Below are 26406 nucleotides of genomic sequence, written 5' to 3'. Positions count from 1 at the left end.
AAAGGTTAATGAGTCTGATGGAGTGTAGTTTATTCGTTCATGAAATATTTTTCAGCACCTACTTACTGGTATCAGTACTGGGATTGATAGGTACTGCTCCTATCCTCATAGGGTTAAATTGTCTAGGGGATGAAGCACGAAGGGCTATCTCAGCGTCTGAAAGACTAGGAATTGGCTTCCCATGAAGATGACTCCAAGAGTTATTGTAGCTCAGCATAATATACACAACGAATCATAAGAATCAAAAGTGATCTTGTCATTTTCCCAATTATGCCAAGATTAGAATTCAGGGATTGAAACCCCTTCCATCCTGTCTGGTTGTTTAAGTCATACTTTCCATCTGGGATTTTGGTACTCCTTGACAGTCATGGTTAGGTGTTGCTCAAAGTGATTAAATGAACCCCCGTATTTTTAAATTGCCTAACTATTTTAGAATGTGGGAGATATATTTTTTGCTTTGCTTTGAATGGCACTCGATTTCAGTTATCTAGTTTTAGTTATCCAGTGCTGCTATAATTGAAATATCACAAGTGGGTGACTTTAATGTACAGAAATGTATTTTCCCTCAGTTAGGAGGCTAGAAGTCCAAATTCAGGGCACTGGCTCCAGGAGAAGGCTCTCTCTCTCTTCAATGTGGGGGAAAATCCTTGTCTCAGCTTCTCTAGCTGGCTGTCCTTGAGTTCCGGGGCTTGTAGACTGGCCTGCCTCCTCCATCTTCAGATGCTGTGGGTCTTCCCCCGTGTCTTCCTTCTTTTGTGCTTAATCTGCTCTTTTATATCTCAAAAGTGATTGGCTTAAAACACATCCTATACTGATAAAAAAAAAAAAAAAAACTGATATGACCTTATTAAACATAACAAAAGCCTTATTGCCAAATGAGATTACATCCACAGCTATAGGGGCTAGGATATACAACACATATTTTTGGGGGACAAAATTCAATCACTAACACTCTTGCTCTTAACTCTGCATCAGATGTCATGAATATCCTGTTTGTTTTCCAAGTGTTTATATTTATTTAGAAAAAGTTAGCAGACTTTCAGGGCTGGCTCTTCTTGTGTGGTTTTGCTTACAGTCCTCAAATGATAGCATCAAATTTGTTTTCTCAGACAAAAAAAATGCTTTTCCATTTCCCAGAACCTGTCTTCACAGTAGACCCAACAGGAAGAACAAAATATAGTGGAAAGAAGAGAGGAAAAAATGTATAATTTTGAAGACCACAGTGACTTTAACAGATGAATAAAAGGACTCCCCCCAGTCAAGGAGTTTGTCATCGTGGTCAAAGTATCAGCAGCATTGGATGATTCTTCGCAGTTTATAAAACCCTGTGTGTGCAGAGTATTATTATTGCCTCTTTTATGACTATGAGGAAGGAAAGGGTTGGAGAGATGAGAACGGTAGTTCACAAACTTGTTTGCAGACTGGGATTACCTAAACCAAAAAAACCCTGTTGCTGTCGAGTTGATTCCAACTCACAGTGACCCTGTGAGTTGGAGGACAGAGTAGAACTGCCTCATAGGATCTCTGAGGCTGTAATCCTTACAGGAGGAGCCTTGGTGGCACAGTGATTAAGTGCCCGGCTGTTAACCAAATGGTTGGCAGTTCAAACCCACCAGCCACTCTTCCTGAGAAATATGTGGCAGTCTGCTTCTGTAAAGATGACAGCCTTGGAACCCTGATGGAGTAGTTCTACTGTGTCCTATACGGTTGCTATGAGTCGGAATTTGACTCGACAGCAATGGGTTTGGTGGGTTCAAATCACCTACCTTTCGGTTAGCAGCTGAACACTTAACCACTGTGCCACCAGGGCTCCTTTGGAATTATCTGGAGAACTTAAAAAATTCCTGAGGCCTTAGTCCCACCCTAGGTATTCTGTTTTAATTGGCCTGGGGTACAACCTGAGCATCAGGGTTTTTAAAAGCTCTCCAGGTGGTTGTCATATGTCGCTAGGGCTGAGAACTACCAACTTTGAATTAATTTCACTCAAGATCATGGAAGTCACCTGTGGTCATCTGGCTGAATTCCTTGTCTCCACTGGCTTAGACTTTCAGACAGCGCTTCAAACTGAATTTACATTCTACTCCAGATATACTGAATCAGGATCTACAGTTTAACAAGATTCCCAGGTGATTCTTATGTATAATAAATTTGGAGAACCACTGCTGTACTACTACTCAGAATTAGTCCCTACCCAACAGCATTAGGATCCCCTGGAACTTGTTAGAGATGCACATTCTCAGCAGGGGTTCAAACCTTAGCAAACTGGCTGGAAGCCCTGCTCTCAGAATATCTGTTGACATTCCATTTGGGCCCTGTAGGTGAGGAAAGAAATAAAATCAATTACTTGAGTGAATTATAAATCAGAACCTTTATGAAGTTCCTTCCTGAGCCATTACCACAAGTTGTATTAAAACCAAAAATCAAACCTGTTGCTGTCAAGTCAGTTCCTACTCATAGTGACCCTATAGGACAGAGTAGAACTGCCCCACAGAGTTTCCAAGGAGCGGCTAGTGGATTTGAACTGCTGACTTTTTGGTTAGCAGCCACAGCTCTTAACCACTGCACCACCAGGGCTCCACAAATTGTATTAAGGGGGTGATTTGCTCTTGCTTTAGGGAAACCTTGATTAGAGCTACTAACAAGTACATTCAACAATCCAGTCTGTAACACAAGTATATACTCAAATATTAATAGAATAAATGAGGTATAATTTTAACTTGACTCTTTTAACTTATTATGGTAGTTATTAAAATGTATTTTGAACTTTGACCCAAGGTTATTTTAAATATGGGAGGAAGAGTCTGGAGTCAGGCTGCTTGAATCTGAATGTAGACCCCTTCATACTAGCTGTGTGACCTTTGGCAAGGCGCTTAAACTCTTTAAGCCTCAGTTTCCTCATCCAAAAATGTGGTAATAATAATGCTCACCTCATAGGATTGTAGGGAAGATTAAAGCCTGCATCATGTTAAATTCTTAGCATTGTGCCTAGAACCACAGTTAGTACACAATGTACATTAGCTATTTAATTATTTTATCATAGCAGTTCCTGAAATGAAAATCATAGGCTCAGTTCTTAAATTGTTCCATCCTCAGTGAAGCCGATGTTAACATCCCAACCACTTGCAATTCAAAACTCAAGGATGATTGTGGGCATTTTTCTAAGGACTTTCCATCAGCCTTCAGGCAGACACCACAAACAGAGACCGATTTTAGAAATGCAACGTATGGCAGTGGGATTTTGCTCTTCATGTAAAACTACATTTAAGAGGCAATAAATGATTATTTTTCATTTTGTTAGTTTAGTGTATGTGTTGAATATGTTGGTGTGTGTGTATACTGTCGGTGCTGATAGAAAATTTCCATAGATGGAGATGTCTTCTCCAAAAATTGTGTTATGGCTTTTTTTTTTTTTTTTGGAAAGAGAAGAAAACAGATGTCCAACACTTCCTTTTTTAAAAAATCTGCCTGTATTAGAATTTATTTCCAAGTGAAGAGTAGGCCAAGTTGGTGCCATTTGAGGTAATGCTCTGTAATCCAGATTCAGAAATTCTCTGTATGAAGATGCTATCATACAGCAGTTGGTGGTTCCAAAAGATCACACTGGAGTCACTGGGGATCAAAGGAATGGAAAAGGGTTCTAATGGAAATCATTACTGAGCTCAGGGGAGTGCAAGCAGGCCAGAGATTAGATGAAGACTGGTAAATGTTCTCTCTGGTCTCCCTTCACTTAGTACAAACCATGGACGGACTGGAATGCTCGGCAAATTAATTTAATTTTCTGCTGAACATTCTCTGACATGCTCCCTGATAAAGGGGGTTCCCTAGCCAAATAAAAGTGAGAAAAACTACATGCTATTGGCTGTTCTTAAGAGTCACAATGCATAAAGCCATTATTTAAGGCTCTGAGAAGTCTTGTCATGAAGATACTGATTTAAGTTTGTTGTTGTTGGTTGCTATCGAGTTGATCGTGTCTCAAGATCACCCTGTGTGTGCAGAGTAGAACTGTTCCATAGGGATTTCAAGGCTGTGACCTTTCAGAAGTAGATCACCGGGCCTTTCTTTCAAGTCGCCACTGGGCGAGTTCAAACTGTCAACCTTTCAGTTAGTAGTTGAGTGCTTAATCAATTGCACCACCAAAGGACTCCTTGGGTAACAGGAGAGTAGTATAAATAATACTGATCAAGGAACTGAGTGCTTATTTATGTTTTAATAAATAACTAACAGCTAACAAATATACTAAATTGGTATATGAGTAATCTGAATCTATTTTCTGGAGAAGAATAATTCTATGCAAAAGTCTCCCGCTACTACTTCACCCCCTCACCCCCCAAAATAAGCCAGCATATAAAATGGTCTCAGAGAGAGAGAGGGAGAGTGAGAGACAGATAGTTAAATCTGTGATGGTGATGACGGAGGAAGAAGGGTAGGTCATAGACACCTTTGGGAGGAATCATGGTATTTATGAAAAAGTGAAAGTTAAACAGATGAGAATTCAAACCTCCTAAAAATCAACTCTTATATTAAAAAAAAAAAGACAACATTGTGTGTATTTGTATAATAAAGGGTGATGATGTGTCAATTTTTGTCTCAAACTTCTCTTTCCCGAAGCACATTTGAAAGTAATATAGATATTGAACTTGCCAAGTTCTGTCTCTCTGCAGAGATATGCGCCTTTGTCCATATCTTCATTAGCTAATTAGATGATTTTCTCCAAGGAAATTGCCTTAAGAGGTGAGAGCAGACTTTTTGAATGTGTCCCCAAGGGAAAGAAGTGTCCGGCTAGCTGATAATCAAGCGTGTGGGAGGGGCCTCTTTCTGGTTTTGGTTCTTCTCTACAGAGGGAGAATTGTAACAGAGCTGGCTAGGTTCAGCTGTGGGAAAGGGGGAAGGTCAGCGCTCTTCCACTACCTCAGGAATAACCTGAAGATAATGAAGCAGAGTCCCCTGGAGTCCACACCAACATTCCAGAGGAATGGTCCACATTAAATTCAAGATGGCGCCATCACTCTTGACTCTGCTGTTTTGCCCTGTCATCAAATCACGTTCCCCTGCAGAGCGGGAAAGGTAATGAATGCATACAAAACAGCGATTCGTGGATTTTTCCTCCACATTTTGAGTTAGGGTGACAGCAGGCATATAAGCATTTCCACGATCTCAGTTGGGAGCCGATCTCTATCAGCAGGTTCAACTCTATTTGCAGCGACTCCAGTGGCAAGGAGAGTTTTTGTTCTGAACCAGAATTCCAGCAAACAGTAAATGTTTCTTCATGCTGAGAAGTGGGAAATTCAATAATACTTTGGCTGGGTTCATGCTGAGTAGCGAAAATGGGATGAATATGGAAAGGGACTGTGGCTTGAAGAGCAATGCATTAGCTAGCCCAGACATTTGCAACAGCTGGCTTTTAATCTGAAACTCTCGCCTCCACTCCATTCTCTGGGAGAACAGAACTGTTTTTATATTTGTTCCTAGATTGTTTTGTGCTGTGATCCCTCGTTTATCCTAAAAAACAGAATTAAGCACTCTGAGATCTCAAAAAAGATCTCTGTTCTTCTGCATATATTTGATTATGTCACTACGGGACCATTTGCTGAAAGTCCTTACTACATGTTGTTTTTGTAGTTGCTGCCCAGTCAATTCCAACTCATGGCAACTCCATGTGTGCAGAGTAGAACTGCTCCGTGGGGTTTTCAATGGCTGTGCTCTTTTGGAAGCAGATCACCAGGCCTGTCTTCCAAGGTGCCTCTGGATGGATTTGAACCACCAAACTTTCAGCTAGTAGTGGAGCATTCAACTGTTTTCACCACCCAGGGACTCCTAGGCCAAGTCAAAAGGCCAAGCTGATGTGGGCATTAGGGAACTGTAGTAATAGTGTCGCTTATTATACTTGAACACTGTCCTGTAAGTCAGTCACAGGTTTCAGAGGGCGTTACTGGAGTGGAAGTCCATGAAGATAGGGATTTCTGTTTTACGCAGTAGGTGCTCTAAGAAGTTAACGAAGGACTGTTAATCTGTAGGCTGTGAAAAGTGTTCTCAGTTATGGGCTCTCTGAGATGTCTAGTACTAGAACCCAAAGTGAAAGCAGTTTTACCAACTTTCTATTATATATGATTTTGTAGCATAGCTCTGATACATGATTCTGTAGAAGAAAGTTTTGTAGTATGTTTCCTTTTTTAAAATTAATATTGTAATAGAAAAATTAGAAAATGTAAACAACCAAAAAGAAATGAAATATCAATAATGTTTGTACTACTAAGAAATAACTACTGCTATGATTTAACTGTTTTTCCAGATTTCTCTATTCACATATTTATATATTTTTATAATAATAAGATTATATATATATATACTACTTTTTTCACTTAACATTATTACATGAACTTCTATTTATGTTAATAAATGGACACATAGATCTTTTTTTATACAGTGAAACCTGTGAGAACTTGATGGGACTGCCTTGTTTTTCTAGGTCTTGTGAGTTTTCCACCCTTGACAGGGTGCCTTCTTACCACTTTTCTGTCACTCTCTATTCGTGGAAAATATTTGAGTTTTCCTCCTCTGACAGGTTTCCGCCTTACAGGTTCTGGCTTTTGCAGGTTTTTCTGTAGTATATTTCAAGAATGTACCAGGATTTATTTAACCGATTCCCAAGGATTGTACACCTAAGTTGTTTCTAACCTTTTGCTACGATTGTAAATACCATGACATTTCCCATTATTGGAAGAGCTCTTTTTTCACAAGGGCAGCCTCAGTGATCTAGCAGGTCTGTCTCCCCAGCCTGACACTTCAAGCTGACCCACCTGGGCATCACACATTCTTCTGACCCTTGAGAGCTAACGTTTGAGACACCAGCTCGGCACCAGCTCTGCTCATTCACACCTTTTTCCTGATTATTATCTCCAACTTGTTTTTTTAATTATCATATTAACATGCTTATATTTTTATTCACTTTTAAGTTGTCTCACTGGCTGAGCACTTTTCAACAGAATCAAGAAGGGGAAGAAGTAGGGCAGGTGGGTTGGGTGAGGACAAGGAAGGGGGAGAATCTGTCAGTGCTTAACCTTCTTCTGTTTATAGACCTGCAGGTTAGGTGATGTATCTTATTACTACTACTATTACTCATTAAGGAAACCCTGGTGGTGTAGTGGTTAAGTGCTACGGCTGCTAACCAAAAGGTCGGCAGTTTGAATCCACCAGGCACTTCTTGGGAACTCTATGGGGCAGTTCTACTCTGTCCTATAGGGTCGCTGTGAGTCAATCAACTCGATGGCAACAGGTTTTTTTTTTTTGGTATTTCTTACTCACTAAAGTCCATACTTTATTCAGGTAACCTTATCTTTTATCCAGTGTCTTTTTTTCTGTTCTGGGGTCTTACTCAGGATACTGCATTCTACTTAGTTATCAGGCTTCCTTTGCCTTTTCTTGGCTGGACAGTTTCTTACACTTTCCTTGTGTTTTTGATAACTTTGACAGTTTTGAGGCATATTGGTGAGGCATTTTGTAGAATGGCCCTTAATTGGAAATTGTATAGTTTTGTTTTTTTCATGATTAGACTGGGGTCATACTTTTTGGGAGGAAGACCACAAAGTGCTGTTCTCATCAGATCATATCAAGGGTACATACTATCAACATGACACATCACCGTAGGTGATAACCTTGATCTCCTGACTGAGGTAGTGTTTGTCAGGTTTCTCCACTGGAAAGCTACCCTTGTCTGCCCTTTCTGTACTGAACTCTTTGGAAGGATTCACTATGTGCAGCCTACACTTAAGGAGTGGGGAATTATGCTTCATCGCCTTGAGGGTGGAGTATTTATAAATTATTTGGAATTCTGCTGCATGGGATATTTTTCTATTCTCCCACAATTATTTATTTATCCAATCATTTATTTATAGTAGTATGAACTTGTGGATATTTACTTTACATTTTGGTTTATAATCTAATTCTGCTTTATTTATTTTATTGCTCAAATTGTTCCAGCTTTGTTCATTGGGAGCTCTTACACTTGGCTTCTCTGTTCCATCATTATGTTTTTTTCTTTGTTTGTTTTGTTTTTGCTCACTTTCTTACTTTCTGAAAATACAAGATGCTCTGAGCTCATCTTGTATATTTTCTGCCATAGTCCTAAAATCAGCCATTTCTTTAGAACTCTGGTCTCTGATTTTTTTCTTCTTTTTTCTTTGAACTGGTTTCTTCTACCTTTATTCTAAATATATAAAGTCAAATGCACAATTACCTTTTCAGAAAGGAATCTCTTTTCTAAATCACACAAGGTATGTACCTCAAAAAGGGTTTCTTCAACAAAATTTTCACCAGACTATTAAAATGGTATTTGTGAATTCATATTTTTAATGAAAAAATCATGTGGATGCTTTTTTCAGATACATGGTAACCATCCTACTAGCCTGTACAGTCTATGTTGTTGTTGTTGTGTGCCATCAAGTTGATTCCAACTCATAGTGACCCTGTAGGACAGAGTAGAACTGCCCCATAGGTAGAACTGTGGTTTCTTTTAATTGGAGAATGTTGTTAAATCGAGATCTGGTGTCATTGCTTCTAGACCCTCTCAGCTCATATAGTAAGGAAATATGTGTGTGCACTAATCCCTGTATACACATAGCTATAAATATTTCAATGTGTAACCGCTTAGTAAACTACATGAGTCCATACTGTTGTCTCCAACCCTAATCCATTATCACATGGATCATTCTAGCCTCCTCCCGCTGCTTATCTATAAACTCCCACCCCAACAGTAAGAAACCTGGCTCCCACCATCTGCCACTCATTTACTTAGTTGTTCAATTCCAGTGTATATGTTTAGCCCATGAAAAACCCATTGCCATCGAGTCTATTCCGACTCATAGCTACACTATAGGACAGAGTAGGACTGCCTCATCGAGTTTCCAAGGATCGCCTGGTGGATTTGAACTGCCGACGTTTTGGTTAGCAGCTATAGCGTTAAGCACTGTGCCACCAGGGAATTATAACTTGAACCTCCTTGGGAAATGAATTTATCAACTGAAACACAGTGCTTATTACAGCATCTTTGGCCTTTAGTCTTACAGACTCCACTCATTTCTGAAGTTGCTTAGGTCAGCCTTTTTTTCCACACAAGGGAAAAGTGAGGTTGCTCCTACATTTGTAATGCAGTTAGCTGTTTTAATACATTCTGCATTCCATCCTGGAATACCCCATTCTGTTAAATGATTTTTTTTTTTTTTTTGTACACTAAAATTCAGTCTTTGTTCTTTCAGGTCCTATTGGGTTTGACGAATGCATATCATGTATCCACCTTTACAATATCATAAAGAATAGTTTCACCACCCTAAAAATCACCCGTGCTTCACTTATTCATCTCTCCTTGCTGCCCTTGAATCCCTGACAATCCGTTTTTTTTTTTTTTAATCATCTTTATCATTTTGCCTTTTCCAGAATGTCACATAGTTGGAATTATACAGTATGTAACCTTTAAAGACTGGCTTCTTTCATTTAACAGTACGCATTTAAGATTCATTCATGTCTCTATGTGGCTTGATAGCTCATTTCATTTTTATCACTGAATAATATTCCGTTGTGAGGCTGTACGACCGTTTGTTTATCCATCCACCTATTGAAGGGCGTCTTGATTGCTTCCAGTTTTGGGTGATTATATGTAAAGCTTCTACAAAAATTAATGTGCAGGTTTTTGTATAGATGTAAGTTTTCAAATCAGGCAGGCAACTACTTACGAGCACGATTGCTGGATCCTATGGTAAGACTACGCTATGCTTAGGTTTGTAAGACACTGCCAGGCCGTCTCTTCCATTTTGCATCCCTCCCAGCAATGAATGAGAGTGCCTGTTGTTCCGCATCCTCCCCAGCATTTGGTGTTGTCATTGTTTTGGATTTTAGCCATTCTTATAGGTATGTGAGGAGCCCTGCTGGCAGAACAGTTAAGCATTTGGCTGCGAACTGAAAGGTTGGCAGTTCGAATTCACCAGCTGCTCCTTGGAAACCCTGTGTGACAGTTCTACTCTGTCCTATAGTGTCACTATCAGTCGGTATCGACTCCACGGCAATGGGTTTGGTTTTTTTTTTTTTAGAATAAGTATGTAGCGGTATCTCGTTGTTTTAATTTTACAATTCGCTAATGACAAAGATATTGAGCATCTTTTCATGTGCTTATCTACCATCTGTCTATCTTTTTTGGTGAGGGGTCTGTTCAGATCTTTTGCCATTTTGTAATGGCTTGTTTGTTTCCTTACTGTTGAGTTTTAAGCGTTCTTTGTATATTTCTGATAGAAGACCTTTATCAGATATGTGTTTTGTAAACATTTTTTAACTGACATGTTGTATGTATTTTTTTTTTTTTCTTAGCACTTTAGGCTTGCATGCCAGTTTCCAAACCTACAAATATATACAGTATTAAATGCTGGTTAATGATATGGCCCTGCTAACCCATGTTCGCCTTCCTGTTCCCAAAAATGACCCCAGTGCTCCCTCTCGCTTCCATAATCCCATCTATTTGTTATCAAAGAACCTCAAGTTCAGGGGTCAATGCTGTCTATCTTTAGTGATTTCTTGTCTTTATTTATTTTAAGTGAGCGATCAAGATGATAATGTATTTATTCATCTATCTGCAATAAGGTTCTCAATGGGAATTCAAGCCCCTTTGTTTCCCGTTTTTAGAGGAAAGAGACAGGTCTAGGGACTAAGAAGTTGCCCTCAGTATTTCTATCATGCCATGTCATTAGTGGGAGTCCTGGTAGCACAGTGGTTAAGAGCTCGGCTGCCAACCAAAAGGCCAGCACTTCAAATCCACCAGCCACTCCTTGGAAACCCTATGGGGCGGTTCTTCTCTGTCCTGTAGGATCAGTATGAATCAGAATCTACTCAATGGCAATGGGTTTTAAGAGTTTGTTATTAATGAGGCTAACAGTTTTCTGTCTTCCTTTCCATGGCCTCCAGTCATCAAGCCTCCTTTACGCCATTTTAAACGCCCTGCTTATGCATCTAGCTCCTATGCACCTTCAGTTCCAAAGAAAACTGATGACCATCCTGTGAGGTATAAGATGTTGGACCAGAGGATCAAAATGAAAAAGATTCAGAACATCTCACATAACTGGAACAGAAAATAGGTCAAAGGGAAAGAAGAGAAGGAAAGGAGAGACCTACCTATCTGCTTCTCAGCTCTCGCTAGTGACTCCGGGGATGCCTCCAAGACTCTTGGGGGACTCTGGGGCCGATACTACCATGGTTGACTCCACCAAGGCCATGTGAATGCTGTATATGAGTCCCCACTTTGTTGTTAACGTTGTAAACTCATTAACCACTGGTTTGGGGATCAATCCAGAGCCCAACAGCAAACCAGTAAGAGGGTTGTCTAATGTCGCTTTTACTGGCATACATAGCTTTTTCAAACCCGTTCAGGAAAAATTGAATTCCTTCTATTGTCACTGTTTCCATCCCTGGATGTTGATTTGCCCCATTAAAAAAATATTAGTTTAATAATCATCATAGTAAAAGAAAAAAAGTCCAAGAACATCTTTTCCAGTTTTAAATACACCTATTTAAAATTTCAGCAAATACGTAACTTTCAAAGTAAAGGCATTCAAAATAAAATTGTACTTCTAAATGTAACAGCCTTAGAGGGAGGAGAAGGCTCATGAGTTATGTTCATGGATATTTCTGAACGCAGACTTCACAAAGCAGATCAAAGTAAAAAAAAAAAAAAAAAATTTTTTTTTTTTTTTTTTTTTGCTTCTCATGGCGTACCTCATACCCAATAGCATCATTGCACTTTTAAGGATTTGAGAGTTAGTAGAAGATGCATTTTGATTCAGCTTCCCTCTAATCCTTCACTTTTGCCCAAAATAGACAATGTGAGAAATCAACAGAATGACCATGCCTCAGAGACTCACCCAGGAGATATCGATTTGGTCTTGTGTTCCTGGGGCAGGAGGATGTAAAATCCTGAACCTAGCCCAAATTCCTTATTCTCATATTTTCCCCATAAGATTGGAGATGCCCTTAAGAGAAATTTCAGATCGCTTTCCCAATAGACCACAAACTCGATGCCCTTGGGAATCCCAATGCTCTCGTTGGGTTGGAAGGAGCTATTGGTGAACTAGAAGATTCTGTAATTCACCTCTCTCCATGGTGGCATTTTTAGCCTTTCTGTGTCTCTCCCTAGAGCTTTTCCTTTGAGACCTAATCACAGAAATGGCAAGGTTCAAGGCTAGAAATAGCCTTGGTCCCTTCAGAAACAGCCTGGTACAGTGAAAAATCTAGGTTTACTGTCAGGTAGGTCTGATCTCCAATCTTTGCACCATCAATAACTAGTTGCAGGTTCTCAGCCTAATGGCATAATTTTTAAAAGCCTCAGTTAGCCTAACTAAAAAGTGGGATTCATAATACCCATTTTGCATTTGGTGATGAAGATTAATGTTAATATAATTTCTGAGTGCTCGTGCTGAACCTGGTGAGTAATAGGTGCATGAGCAGTGTAGCTCCGAGCCCTCTACATCTAAAACAGGTACTCCAGGACACTCCCACAAAGAAGGAGCTGGGCCTTCATGGCCACACTCTTTGGGGATTGACCATAAGATTTAGCGTCCTCTCCTTTCCTTCCCCATACCTCATTTCAGATAAACTGCAGTTAAGCAAGTTGAGCCAGCTCCAGAGATTAGTGCCCATCATGCTATTGACCAATTTATGTATAATGTGCTTTATGATGGTGTTTCAGGGACATTTAATTAGTATACAAAACAATCACTGTGACTTTTTGCTAGGGAAGCAATTGTAATTCTTAGCACCCTGCCTGACGCCTAGGCAAGAAGATTCCTTTGCAGCCTTGTAGTGTCTATTCCAACTCAACAGGTCATTTCTACATATTTGTTGATGCTTTAGTGCTCGCTGCCCAGAACCATTTGACCACACAGTGAAACTGCCCGTTGAGTAGCGGCCTCCTTGCTACCCAGTGGATCAACCAGCAAAAGATGGTTGCTTACCTATCTCTCGATACCTTCAGTCTTAAAGGTTTTCTGTGGCTGTGCTTCTTGGTGTTGGAAGCCATGATCCAGGGGAAGAGAGTTGGCTCCTTCTGTATTCTTTTGTCCCAAGATGTTATTTTTCAGCCTTTGCAAATATTTTGACTGAGCAAATGTACAGATGTTAAGATTCTTCACTGCTTGTAAAATGCCTACCACGATTTTTGCATGATGGATTGTATAGAAATGCCAGATTATATTCTTACAGCAAATAAAAAAGATGCTTTTAAAGGACTTTCCTGCATGTGAGTCATCATTTTTCTTCTTTGGGATTCACCTGGAAAGAGCTAAATTTCCCCGAATTTTGGCACCATTCAGTTCTGAATATTTGTCAAGGTGACTAGTATAACTTATCCTTTACAATTTGCTTTCTGATTATGTCAGTGGTAGCTTTTTCATTAGAAACTCCTCCTCCTCTCTGTGTCACTGACCCAAGACATTAATTTGTTAATATGAGTAACCCAGAATAGCATCTAGTCAGTAGGGGATCACCAGTGTTAACCATGCTCTGTTTACATCATTCCAAGCTAAGCTGTAGAGCTAGTGGCTAAGAAATGAGACTTGAAGATAGAAAAGGCTGTAATTAAATCCTGGCTCTGCCTTTTGTTTGCTCTGTGATATTTACCGAGTTAAATAACATCTCTAAACTTTAGTTCCCTCCACTATAAAATGAGAATAATAATAATATTTAACTCGGCATAGCACAGGGCTGGGCATATACTAAGGACTCGATAAATATTTGCTGTTATTGCTCAGAAAGAGAGTGGAGAGTGGTAAAGAGAAGTTAGGCTTTCAGATTTGAGCAATGTGCCTTACTAGTTCTGTGACATCAGGCAGATTGTTACTCAACTACCGCTTCAGTGAAAAGGAGTAAATAATTTAACTGTGTGTTACCCATTTGACTGTTCCCATGTTGTCCAGGTTTCTGTATCACTCTGCTCTTTATTCTTTAATATGTATTCCTACATTTAGTAGGAAAACTGACATCCCTACCCCCATTGTTCTCCAGGGCCCTATGCCTTTGGAGTTCTTGAACTTCCATCTACTGGGTTATCTCTTGTTGCCTGACCAATCCCTTGTATCTCATTCCCAGCACTTGCTGTCTTCATTATGTTCCTATTCACCTCATTTCTTCCCCACCCCCACTTTTTTTTTACTCTCCCCAAGCTCCACTCACACACATCTGCTATACAGAACAGATTTTACCTAAAGGCTTGGGATCACAGTACAGCAGGAGCACTACCTACATTTCAAATTCAAGAACAACAACAACTGCAATATCAGCTAACCTCCCTTTGTAGAGAGTTTCTCATTGCCTCTGTGTTCCTTGGAGCCCTGGTGATGCAGTGGTTAAGAGCTGGGCTGCTAACCAAAAGGTCAGCAGTTCAAATCCACCAGCTGCTCCTTGGAAACACTATGGGACAGTTCTGCTCTGGCCTGTAGGGTTGTTATGAGTCTGAATTGACTCAGTGGCAATGAGTTTGGTTTGGTGTCTTCCTTAGGCCCAGATTTGCCTCTGTCTTGTTGGATTTCTCTTTGTACCAAGGCTTTTCTCCTCCAGTCTTGAACCCTGAAATCCCTGTGACTGTACACAGCAGTCTGTCTCTTACTCTACACATTCTACACACCGCACAACTGGTGGGCATTTTCACTGCTTATGAACTCGCTGTACCACACAAGGGGCATTTATTCTAGGTCCTGCTTCTATAAGCACAAAGAACAGATAGAAGCTTTGAAGTGGTTTCTCTCTTTAAGGGAATACAATTCTTAGGCAGGTCTCCCTCCCCACTAGTCCCTGTAAGAAAAGGGCAGTATAGATATGTCTTCCCTCTTCCCAGAATAAGCCCTCAGGAATTCTGTTCCTCCTTACCCCCCATCTAGTTATAATAGCAGAGGCTTTGATGGTTCAGTGGTAGAATTCTTACCTTCCATGTGGGAGACCCATTTGATCCCAGCCAGTGCACCTCATGGAGGCTTGTATGTATGTCACTATGATGCTGAAGAGGTCTGTCCATGGAGGCTTTTTGTCACTATGATGCTGAAAAGGTCTCAGTGGAGCTTTCAAACTAAGAAGGACTAGGAACAAAGGTCTGGAAATATACTGCTGAAAATCAGCCAATGACCCTGTCGATCACACTGGTTCCAACTACAACTGCTCATGGGGACGGTGCAGGACAGGGCAGTGTTTTGTTCTGTTGTTTATGGAGTCACCATGTGTTGGGGGGCTGATTCAATGGCGCCTAACAACAGTTATAATAGTAACCTCACGAGGGTAGCACGGTGACTGTGCTCAGAGGATGCTAATTCTCTTCACTCCTACCTCTTCCTACTGCAGGCCAGTTAAGCCTTATCATGAGCACAGCCACTGAGCTTGGGAAATAGGAAAGGCCTTTTCCCACTCTACACTTTAGAATCCCCTGGGTTAGAGGGAGGAGGTGGAGATATTGTAAGTTGAGGATTTACATCCAAGTTACTGTGGTGTTGCAGTGGTCAAGCACTCAACTGCCGAAACCCACTAGCTGCTCTGCTGGAGAAAGTTGTGGCACTCTGCTTCTGTAAAGATTATAGCCTTGGAAACTGTATGGTGCCATTCTACTCCGTCCTGTAAGGTTGCTATGAGCTGGAATCAACTCGATGGTGATGGGTTTAATGGGTTAAGAAGAAGCCTGGTGGCACAAACAATTAAGAGCTCGGCTGCTAACTGAAAGGCTGGTGGTTCAGACTCATCCAGTGGCTTTGCAAGAGAAAGATCTGGCCGTCTACTTCCGTAAAGATTACAGCCAAGAAATACTCTGGGGCAATTCTACTCTGTCACATGGGGTTACTATGAGTCGAAATCAACTGGACGGCATCCAATAACAGCAAGCCTGATGGAAGACCACTTACTCATCTATAAGGTTTGAGTTTGTCTTCCTGCTGGCTGACAGCTTCATTTGATCAATTACAATTTTTTAACCCATTTCCAAGTTTGAAAAAAATTCTATTTAGCCAAGATCTTGGCTTATTGGGAATCTGTCAAATTAGGCTAGAAGGGAGGATACCTTAGGGCTAGAGCGAGGGGGTGGGTGAAGGATTAAAGACTTGGTCTCCAGGCTCTGTCCTGGGCATAGTGCCTGGTGCCCATAGGAAGACCAGTTGAGGCAGGAGAGGACTCTGCAGCGGTCCCATCTTCTCTGGGACATACTAGAAAGTGGGTCTTGCTGTTGGCGAGTATTGTTTTTAAGACTAATCTAGGAGGCTTATGAACACTCATTATAATTTTATGAACTTCAGAGAACATGAAAAGCTCCTTTTTGGCAATAACAAATGATAATAACAATGGAATACTACTCTCATCTACTTATTTTAATGTTTGACTTGGATTCTCTGAATTTTCTGTGGTGTGCTTCATTTGGTACACTTGGGTAAGAGGTTCAGCTGACCTGTGCTTATAGAAGCACCTTGACCACAATCTGTCATTATGAAATGATTCACTTATGGTCGTTGCCCTTTGGATGACTCACTGGATAAAGAAAGATTCCACACTTTAACACACAAATGTAAAAGGATACTAAATAAATAAAACAACTGAGGTGGAATTGTCCAATCTGAGCTGTTGAAAAAATGAAATTATAGGACACAGCTCTAGCACAATAGATTTCAAAATTCAGTAAATTTTTTTTTGAGAATACACTAGTTCCAGGCACTTTAAGATATGCTAATATATTTAACAAAATCTTCGTGGGAAGGCATATTATCCTCATTGCTGACGGGTAAATGGAGGCTCAGAAGGTTTAAATAATTTGCTGAAGTTTGCTGAGCTAGTAATAAAGGCAGAGAGGAGATTCAGATGCAGGTCTCTGCACTGCTATGTATTTTTCTCAAAATGCCATGTTGCTCCCACAGATGTTCTTTGCGTACCTCTTTGTTGAGCCTCCCCACCATCCCCATGAATCTTCTGTTGTTCAACCATGCTCACATCATTCCAACATGGAATCCAGTAACATTAGTATGATCCATCCCAACACAAAGAATTGTTGGTTCCCTCCCATACTTGGACTGGGGTGGTGCTCTGTATTGAAGCCATATCAATTGTCCTCATCCCTGTTCCCCCAATCATACTCAGCATAAAGAGATCAAATAACTTCCTAAACATTTGAATTCCAGCGTTCTGAATCATAAAGGCACGTAGATGTTACCTGTTCTGTTTAATGAATAAATATGTGGGGGATACATTAACTGTGCCTTTTCCTGGAGGACAATGTTCCCATGAAGTGACATCCTCTACCTGCGGCACTATTTTGCACCACCCACCTTCACATACAGCTGTTTCCTGGTTAAGCCAAGCCAATTCTCTTTTTTGTTCGCATCGCTCCATTTTTATGGATTTCCTTCTATATCTCTTCTGTCTGGAATTTTAGTATTCCTTCAAGGCTCAGCAGAAAATGCCACCTTCTCTAGGACGTATGCTCTGATCTCCCTGACTGGAAGTGGTCTTTTGCCCTGGGTAACCTGCACAATGCTCTAGTTTTTCACTTTTTCTTTTAATGACACAAGTCTTTTTGCCTCAAATTGTCTAGATCTTATTTCGTCCCTAATATATTATCATCTCCTGGAGAACAGGAGCCATTCCATTTCTTTTTCATGTCTGTATCCTCAATAGCAACCAGCTCGGTGCTTTCTATAAAGCAGAGGCTCAAAAATGTAATGGTTGAAGATGGTGCCAAATGGGAGTAAGACATGGATAGAAAATGCATAAACACCTGGCAAATATATTACAATGCCTCATCTCTTCACTGATAGCAGACATCTCTAATTAATCACTGTAACTTTCTCACTAAGCCTAGAGGCTTCCCAACACAGAGCTCCAGGACATTGGTTCCAATCGATTGGAGTTTTCATTCTGTTAAAATCAATTTATCATCCCTGGATAAAGATATAACCCAGTTTTGCTTTAACCTAATGCTCTGCTGTGCTGATTAAACATCTCTTCATGTGTCAAAATCTCAGCTGATTCAGAAAAAAGAATATATGTTTAAAGATTGAAGTGTCATTATATTTTCATAAAATGATTAAAAAAAAAAAAAAAAAAAGACTGCTTTGCTGCTCTTTATGCCTTACCTGCCTCTTTAAGAATCAAAATTCCTCCAAAGGGATGTATCTCCAACCCTTAGAGCCTCACTCTTATAAGTAGGTAGTCTGGGCATCTGGGGCTGTGTCCCAGGAACATCCTATCCGTGGAGACCCCATTATAATCAAGAATTTTGGAAACAAATACCAGGTTGTGATCTGACCATTTCCTAAAATAGGCTAAAAATACCTTGGGCAATGTTGTGTTAGGCAGTACAGTTGTGTTTTCACAAACAGCCACCCATCTGAAACGAATTTGAATGTTAATAAGTCAAAGAAGATGGGTGTCACTGAAAGTTCACCATGACCCTCTCATTTTTGGAAATGAGGTTGAAACCACGACAAACTGGTGGCACAAAGACTTGGATTAGGCACACACTTAAAAATTACATTGGTCTATTTAATTTGATGGAAGCAAATTACTAATCTAGCCTGACTAGATCGCCACCACTTCTTGTACTCTACTACCACCTAGTGGACTTCAGAGGTATGAGCTCTGAGTTCCAAACCAAAAACCAAACCAGTTGATGTGGAGTCGATGGCGACTCATGACGACCCCATGTGTTTCAGAGTAGAACTACACCCCATACAGGGCTTTCAATGGCTGTGTCCTTTTGGAAGCGTATCTCCAGGACGTCCTTCCAAGGCGTCTCTGGGTGGGTTCAAACTGCCAACCTTTCTGTTAATAGCCCAAAACTCTACCGTTTGTGCCACCCTGGACGCCTGTTCAGTTCCAGGGGACATTCAATGGTGCTTGTTTTTAGCTGAATGAATTTTGAAGCTTCTTCGAATTCAAGAGGGTGGGAAGACTATTTCTGGTACATTTCTGTATGTGTGTGTCCCTTCATCAACACAGGGCTTAGGTTCTTAAGTAGTCCTATTGTGAAATAAATAAGTAGATAAAATAATAATAACAAATACATGCTAGGAAATATAACTCTATGGAGAAAATAGAGTGGGGAAAAATGTTGGGAGACACATTATAGGACTCCTAATAAATATAATATAGCACTCAAATTAAAACAATATTCGTGACAAATTATATATGGAAACAAATAACAATGGCTACAACATCATTGGAGTCCCTGGGTGGGGCAGTCAACATCCTTGGCTACTAACTGAAAGTTTTAGAGCCCACCCAGAGGCACCACGGAGGAAAGGCCTGGGGGTCTATTTCCAAAAAAATCAGCCATTGAAAGCACTGTGGAGCATAGTTCTACTCTCACACACATGGGGTCGCCATGAGTTGGAGTTGACTCAACCACAATTTTTTTTTCTTCCTTTCATAGAGTGGGGAAGGGTGAGATAAGAAACGAGATAGGAATCATGAAAGTGCAGACCAGTTCTCAAGCAGGTCAGTTTCAGGAGAGAGAATAAAATTAAAAATCAAGAAATTGAGTCATTAAAAATCAAGAAATTGAGTAATTTAACATGTTCTATGTCTATATGGGGAAACCCTGGTGGTGTAGTGGTTAAGTGCTACAGCTGCTAACCAAGAGGTCGGCAGTTCGAATTCTCCAGGCACTCCTTGGAAACTCTATGGGGCAGTTCTACTCTGTCCTATAGGGTCGATATGAGTTGAAATCGACTCGACGGCAGTGGATTTGGTTTGGTTTTGGTTTATGTCTATATGGAAACCCAGGTGGCATAGTGGTTAAGAGCTATGGCTGCTAACCAAAAGGCTGGTAATTTGAATCCACCAGCTGCTCCTTGGAAACCCTACGGAGCAGTTCTACTCTGTCCTATAGGGTCGCTATGAGTTGGAATTGACTCGAGGGTGATGAGTTTGGTTTTTTAGTTTTGTATGTCTATGAGCCCCTTGGAAAGTCTTTATGAATTCACACGGTAGGCATGTCCCATTTGAAGACTGCCGTCTGAGACTAACTTCTTTGATGCCTGCTTGGTCCTTCTTGGATTAGGATTCTAATTCTAGGGTTTAAAATTTGTATTGTGGGTGGGGAAGTGTGGAGGTGCTGATACGAATTTCCTTTCCTGCTGGGCACACACTTAGGCTTTCTGCTGTATAATTCTCAACCATTTTCTCTGGCCTCAGGAACTGCCAAAGAGCTCTGAGGCCCTGGGAGCTGTTGGAGCCACAAGATGGTAGGCACCTGGGTCCCTGAATGACTAGGTAGAGGAGATCATCTCCTCCTCCCACAAAACACCATCCGGTACTACCAACCCACGGTGGACTGTGGCCTGGTGAGAAATAATCCTCTAGTGCAACAATCCACCGAGATTGGGGGCCGTTTGTTTCAGAAGTTAGCTCAGCCTGAGGAACACTATTTTTTTCCAAATTCCTGCAAACTCTCTAATCAAAACTATGCAACCCAGATGGAGAACACACAATACTTAACAAACAGAAGAATGTTTTTATTTTTTTAATCAACTCATAAATTGAGTTCCATTTTCTAAGATCAATGCCATTTGAAATTTACTACAAATTTTGTCAGACCCCCTAGAAGCAATCTGCTGTATTATGAAGTAAAACTATGGATTGATGAATGCAAGGTCATAGCCATTACAACAGCCAGAATGATATTTTTAATTCCAAATTTAATCAAGTCACTTCCTCCCCAATACTCCAGTGGCTTCCCACTGCTTTCAGAACACACCCTGAGCACCCAGGAATAGCTTACCCTGCCCTCTGTGACCTGGCCCTGCCTTTTCACCTCCTCCAATTGCCAATCTGACACAAAGGCTCCTTGTCTTTTCCCGAGTAAGAATACATGTGAAAGACAAACTTTATCTCCAGCAAGTTTTATTTTATTTGAGTCAAGCAAAAGGAGCAAGAGAGGATCTAAGCCTCTCCAAAAGACTAACTAGAAAAGGGAAGCAAGGCTAGGGCTAATATGGGTTCAGTGGAGACAATAAAGTAATGAATATTTAGTGGGCTTCTTTCAAGGGGCGGGTACTTCTCAGAATGGCGGTGTATGCTAATTAGGCTGCCTGCGCATCTGGAATCTAAGATGGAACTCGCTGACATTCAAGATGGATTCCTTTAGGCAGCCCTTGACATCACTTATTATGGGATATAGTGCAAGTGCGCTTGATCTTCGGCACTACATCGCCATCTTTGGAAGGCTAAGGAAGGTTAAACAGTGGTCACACTTTGTTCTTCTGCACATGTGCAGCCTGTAAAGGAGGAAGAGACTAGAAAAACACTAAGAAGGAGATAGTAATTCATAGGCTGTTTCAGTCTTATGTTGACAGGGTGGGTTCCTGTTTACCCAACTTCTAGATGGTAATCTTTTAACACATCTTTCGTTCAGCTGCAGGCACAGTGAACCCTATCTGTCTCATTCCCACACGTGCTCCATGAGCTCCAGCCTGTGATAAATGCCTCACAGCCTTTGCATGCACTGTTCCCTCTGCTGGAGAGCCAAGATTGAGAATCGGGTGTGGTAGGAGCCCAGCAGGTAGGGGCAGCATCTGGGGCATGGTCCTGGGAGAGCTGAGCTGGTCGGAATCTCCTGGCCTGGGCAGAGAATTGAAGTCACTGGGAGTCAAGGTCATTGTCCAAGACGATCTTCAATACGGCTCAGTGGGAAGAAGGAGATGGGACGGGGTGCTCAGAGAGCTCAGGAGCCTCCCACACTTTGAGTGTGCTCTTAGGTGCCATGTGCTCCCTAGTCCACCACCATTATAGGATTTACTCAATGGTCCCATGGCTTACAGCCTACGTGACCTTGAATAAATCGCTTAATCTTTTAACCAACTATTCTTTATTAAGTGCACATAACAGTAATTGCAGTGATTACATTATAAAATGCAGGTAAAGTTCATAGCACAGTGCAGGGCACATGGTCAGTGCATAATAAATGCTCATTTATATTCCCATCAAGATTATGAGGACTTCCAAGAGCCTTTGCCAAATATGGACATTATCTCCCTCCTACGCCATAGATTTCTAGGGGCTCTGGGAAGTCTCTCTTGCCCCCTGCCTTCTCCATAAACTTTTCCCGGGCTGGTTAGTGCTTGAGTGAGGTTTTATCCCATTTATTTAAAGAATGATCACTATGAAAATTTGCTTTAGAAAAGCTGGTGTGTGTGTGTGTGTGTGTGTGTGTGAGCATGTACCTATGTTACTTCTGATGCCAGTTGCTGACCTCTTAAAGCCAGTAGCCGTCGAGTCCACTCCAATTCAGGGCAACCCCCTGTGTATCAGAATAGAACTGTGCTCTGTAGAATTTTTAATGGCTGCTTTTTCAGAAGCAGATTGCCAGGTCTTTCTTCTGAGGTACTTCTGGGTGTACTTGAACCTCCAACTTTTACTTTAGCTGCCCAGAACATTAATCATTTTTACCATCCAGGGACTTTACTGACTGCTTAGTGAACAGGAAATCTTCGAGAAGATCTTGATAATACAATATGAGCAGAAAGTTGCCACTGGATTTTGGAGACTAAGGATTTGAGGAGGGGGGCAGGCAGGAGGGAGGATCTATAGGGACTGGGATAAGGTATGTGCATGTATGTCGGGAGGCTGGGGGTGAGACACGAGGGGAAAGAGTAGGGCACTTTGTGTGGGGGAGGTGGGGCTTTCACATCTTAGTTCATTACATCCTCATCACCTCAAGAGGTAGGAATTATCATCCTTGATTTACATAAGAGAAAGCTGAGGTTGAGACAGTTCAGTGCCCTGCCTGAGGCTACATAACTGGCAGTTGGTGAAGCTTGAGTTCCAACACAGGTCAGCCTGAGTCCAAGCTCCTGCTTCTTCCTGTCAGCTCAAGCCACTGCCCCTTCTGGAGGAACCAATGGATTTGCTACCTGCCTGTCCCACTGAAGCTTCTCTGTGGGATGGCATCTCAGAAACACCTTTCCTCCTAGCCATGTTTCTTTTCAGGCAGTACCTTTTTCTTACCCGTTCTCAACACACACACACGCTCTTTCTTCCTGGGTTCCCCCTGTTTCTGCCTGCCTGAGTGGCTAGAAGAAGGTGTGAACTGACAGACCCTGAGGACCTCACCACTGGTAAGGGCACCTGGTAAGGCTATGTGGTGGGCGTGGGGAGGAATTGGGATACAGATGGGGTCTAGGAAGAGAAAGCCCAGCTCAATGAGAAAGGAAACAAGTTTTTGTTGAGTATGTACTACGTTTTCCAGGCTTCATATTATCATATTTAAATGTACATAATTATCCTCTGGGGCAAACCGAAAAGACCAGACCCACTGCCATTGAGTCAGTTTTGACTCATGGCAACCGCATGTGTTACAGAGTAGAACTGCTCCATAGGGTTAGAGCAGATTTTCAAGGCATTCTTCTATGGAGCCACTTGGTGGGTTCCCACTGCCAACCTTTGGTTTAGTAGCTGAGTACAAACCATTTGTACCACCCAGGGGCCCACCTGTGGGGCAAGCAGGGCTTAACTCTCCTGTTCATTCATGTCTTCTCATTCATCCAAGTGACCAAATTCAGATTATTTCAGAATGGTTATTGCAAAAAAAGAAAAAAAAATAGAAGCTTAGATTTTAGATTTATTTTATACACTACGATATCCTTTGGGGCCCAGTGGCCCAGCGGTTAAGAGCTATGGTCGGCAGTCTGAACCCACCAGGCGCTCCTTGGAAACCCTATGGGGCAGTTCGGCTCTGTCCCATAGGGTCGCAATGAGTTGGAATTGACTCTACGACAACGGATTTGGTTTGTTTGTTTTTTGGTATGATATCATTGGGGTGAGAGGTGATGTTTTATGTCAGAGAGTGAATTCTATTATTATTTTGGGGGCTGTCCATCTGAACCACTGAAGAATCCAGTTCTTATTCTAGGTTTCAAAAAGACCAGTTTTATTGTATCAGAAGACGAAGAGATCAAACTAGGTTAATGGTGGTGTTCATTTGCTTTTTTCCTGGAGCTGTGGTTGGAGTGGAAACCCTGGTGGCATAGAGGTTAAGAGCTATGGCTGCTAATCAAGAGGTTGCCAGTTCGAATCGACCAGGTGTTCCTTGGAAACCCTATGGGGCGGTTCTACTCAGTCCGATGGTGTAGCTATGAGATAAGGTCACTAAAAGTCAGAATCAACTCAACAGCAATGGGTTTTTTTGGTTAGTGTAGGAGCCCTTCTGGTGAAGTGGTTAAGAGATCAGCTGCCAACCTAAGGTCCGCGGCAGGTGGAACACAGATGCCGCTTTGCAGGAGAAGGATGTGGCAGTCTGCTTCCATAAAGATTTATAGCCTTAAAAACCCTACAGGGCAGTTCTACTCTGTCCTATAGGGTGCTATGAGTTGAAGATTTATTATCGTGAACAACAAAAATCAAACCTGTTGCTGTCGAGTCGATTCCAACTCATAGCAACCCCATAGGACAGAGTAGAACTGCCCCACAGAGTTTTCAAGGAGCACCTGATGGGTTTGAACTGCCGACCTTTTCATTAAGGGCTGAGCTCTTAACCACTGCGCCACCAGGGCTCCACACTACTACATTAAGTGGACTGTTTTTAAAATACCTAAATGCCTAAGTGGACTCCTTTAAAAGGCCTGTACTGGTCTCAGCCTTCTGCGTCCTTTTTATACCACCCTGGGCCATGTTCCATTCCTTCTTAGAAAGTCCTTCCATACAAGCTATTCTCACTGATCAGGAACATCACCCTGGTTCTCAACTTCTCTCTCTCTCTCTTTATACACACACACACACACACACACACACACACACACACACAGACTTACTGTCAGCCCTTAATTTAACTCTATTGTACTTTTGTCTCTGAGGAAAAAAACTTTAAAAATAAGTAAACCTCAATCTTGTCTAAATGATCTCAAAAACCTGAATCTATGCGCTCTAAATCATGAGTGTGTGCTGAGCCTTGGTCGAAGGCACTGGGATTAGCCTGGGAACTGCAATGTGGCAGTCTTTCCGGCAGGTGGAGATGGTGTGTAGGGAGAAAAGCTGTGCTCTGGGACAACAGGCTCCCAGGATGGAGAAGAAGAGAGGCTGGCTCCAGACATTCCGTTTAAGGTCAGCAAAACCTGCGGATCCCTTCTAGTCTCCAGACACTGCCCTGGGTGTGCAACGAATCCAGTAAAGGTGAGGGAGGGTCCCCCTCATCGGGGAGCTCAGTCTTTGTTTATCAAGCAGGGTCATCACTCTGCTCTTGGGGAATAACTTAATAAAAACAAACAAAAAAACCCCACAGCAAGTTCTCTGCCCATGGGCCTGCAGTGTTTGCCCTAGTTGCAGAGACAAAGCAGCCCCTAAGGTAAGCCTGGATTCCCTGCATGGTGCAAATGGCTAGCAGGCTTGGCTGCTAATGAGAAGATTGGAGATTCGAACTCACCCAGGGGCATCTTGGAAGAAAGGCCTGGTGACCTACTTCTGAAAAATCAGCCATAAAAATGTTATGGAGCACAGTTCTACTGTGACACACAAGAGATTGCCATGAGTTGGAGGTGACTTGTCAGCAGCTGGTTAAGGCAAGCCTACACACATTTCCAGGCAGCACTGTTTACTACAAGACCTGGGAGAGAGCGTCTTTTGCGTTTGCTTAACTATTGGAGCTGGTATGACCACCATTCCAGTGACTGTATATAAAATTCTATTTCTCCTGGAATTGTGACCTTTCGAAGTTCATAAAAGGAAAATAAATAACCTGCCCTAAAACCACAGACTCAGGAAGCAAAAAGAAACTATTGTTTATTGACCATCTAGGCCAGTGTCTTAGTCATCTAGTGCTGCTATAACAGAAATACAACAAATGGATGGTTTTAACAAAGAGTTTATTCTTTCATAGTCCAGGAGGCTAGGAGTCTGAATTCAGGGCACTGGCTCCAGGGGAAGGCTTTCTGTGTCTGTTGGCTCTGGAGAAAGGTCCTTGTTATCAGCCTTCCCTTGGTCTGGGAGCATCTCAGCACAGTAACCCCTGGTCCAAAGGAAGCGTTCTGCTCCCAGCACTTCTTTCTTGGTGGCCTGAGGTCCCCATGTCTCTCTACTTGCTTCTGTCTTTTGTATCTCAAAAGAGATTGGCTTAAGACACTATCTAATCTCGTAGACCTCATCAATCTAACTGCTGCTAATCCATTTTATTACATCATAAACCAGAAAACAAAACCCGCTGCCATCAAGTTGATTCCGACTCATAGCGACCCTATAGGACAGAGTAGAACTGCCCCATAGAGTTTCCAAGAAACACCTGGCAGATTCGAACTGCTGAACTCTTGGTTAGCAGCCGTAGCACTTAACCACTATGCCACCAGGGTTTCCTATTACATCATAAAAAAATAGGGAAATCACATAAAATGGTGGACAATCACACAGTACTGGGACTCATAGCCCAGC

The 26406-nt window shown here is 41.7% G+C and overlaps 1 protein-coding gene across 7 annotated transcripts in view; it reads left to right on the top strand.

Moving 5' to 3' along the window:
- PDE1C (phosphodiesterase 1C) overlaps positions 1 to 13457 on the top strand; it is a 604116-nt gene extending 590659 nt beyond the window's left edge. For 4 of the 7 annotated variants that reach the window (XM_023544312.2, XM_064290124.1, XM_064290122.1 and 1 more), the window contains one exon: positions 10945 to 11056. Coding sequence is in view for 2 of the 7 variants with exons in the window: in XM_064290126.1 (XP_064146196.1) it covers positions 10945 to 11114 (170 nt within the window). In the remaining 5 variants the exon portion in view is untranslated. Of the gene's footprint in view, positions 1 to 10944 lie in introns of all 7 variants that reach the window. The other 3 variants (XR_010322749.1, XM_064290126.1, XM_064290125.1) reach the window with 3 other exon arrangements.
- Positions 13458 to 26406: the final 12949 nt, after the last annotated feature.

This window comes from Loxodonta africana, chromosome 8 (assembly GCF_030014295.1).
Source record: "Loxodonta africana isolate mLoxAfr1 chromosome 8, mLoxAfr1.hap2, whole genome shotgun sequence".
NCBI lineage: Eukaryota > Metazoa > Chordata > Mammalia > Proboscidea > Elephantidae > Loxodonta > Loxodonta africana.
This window is presented reverse-complemented; position numbering and strand designations above follow the sequence as displayed.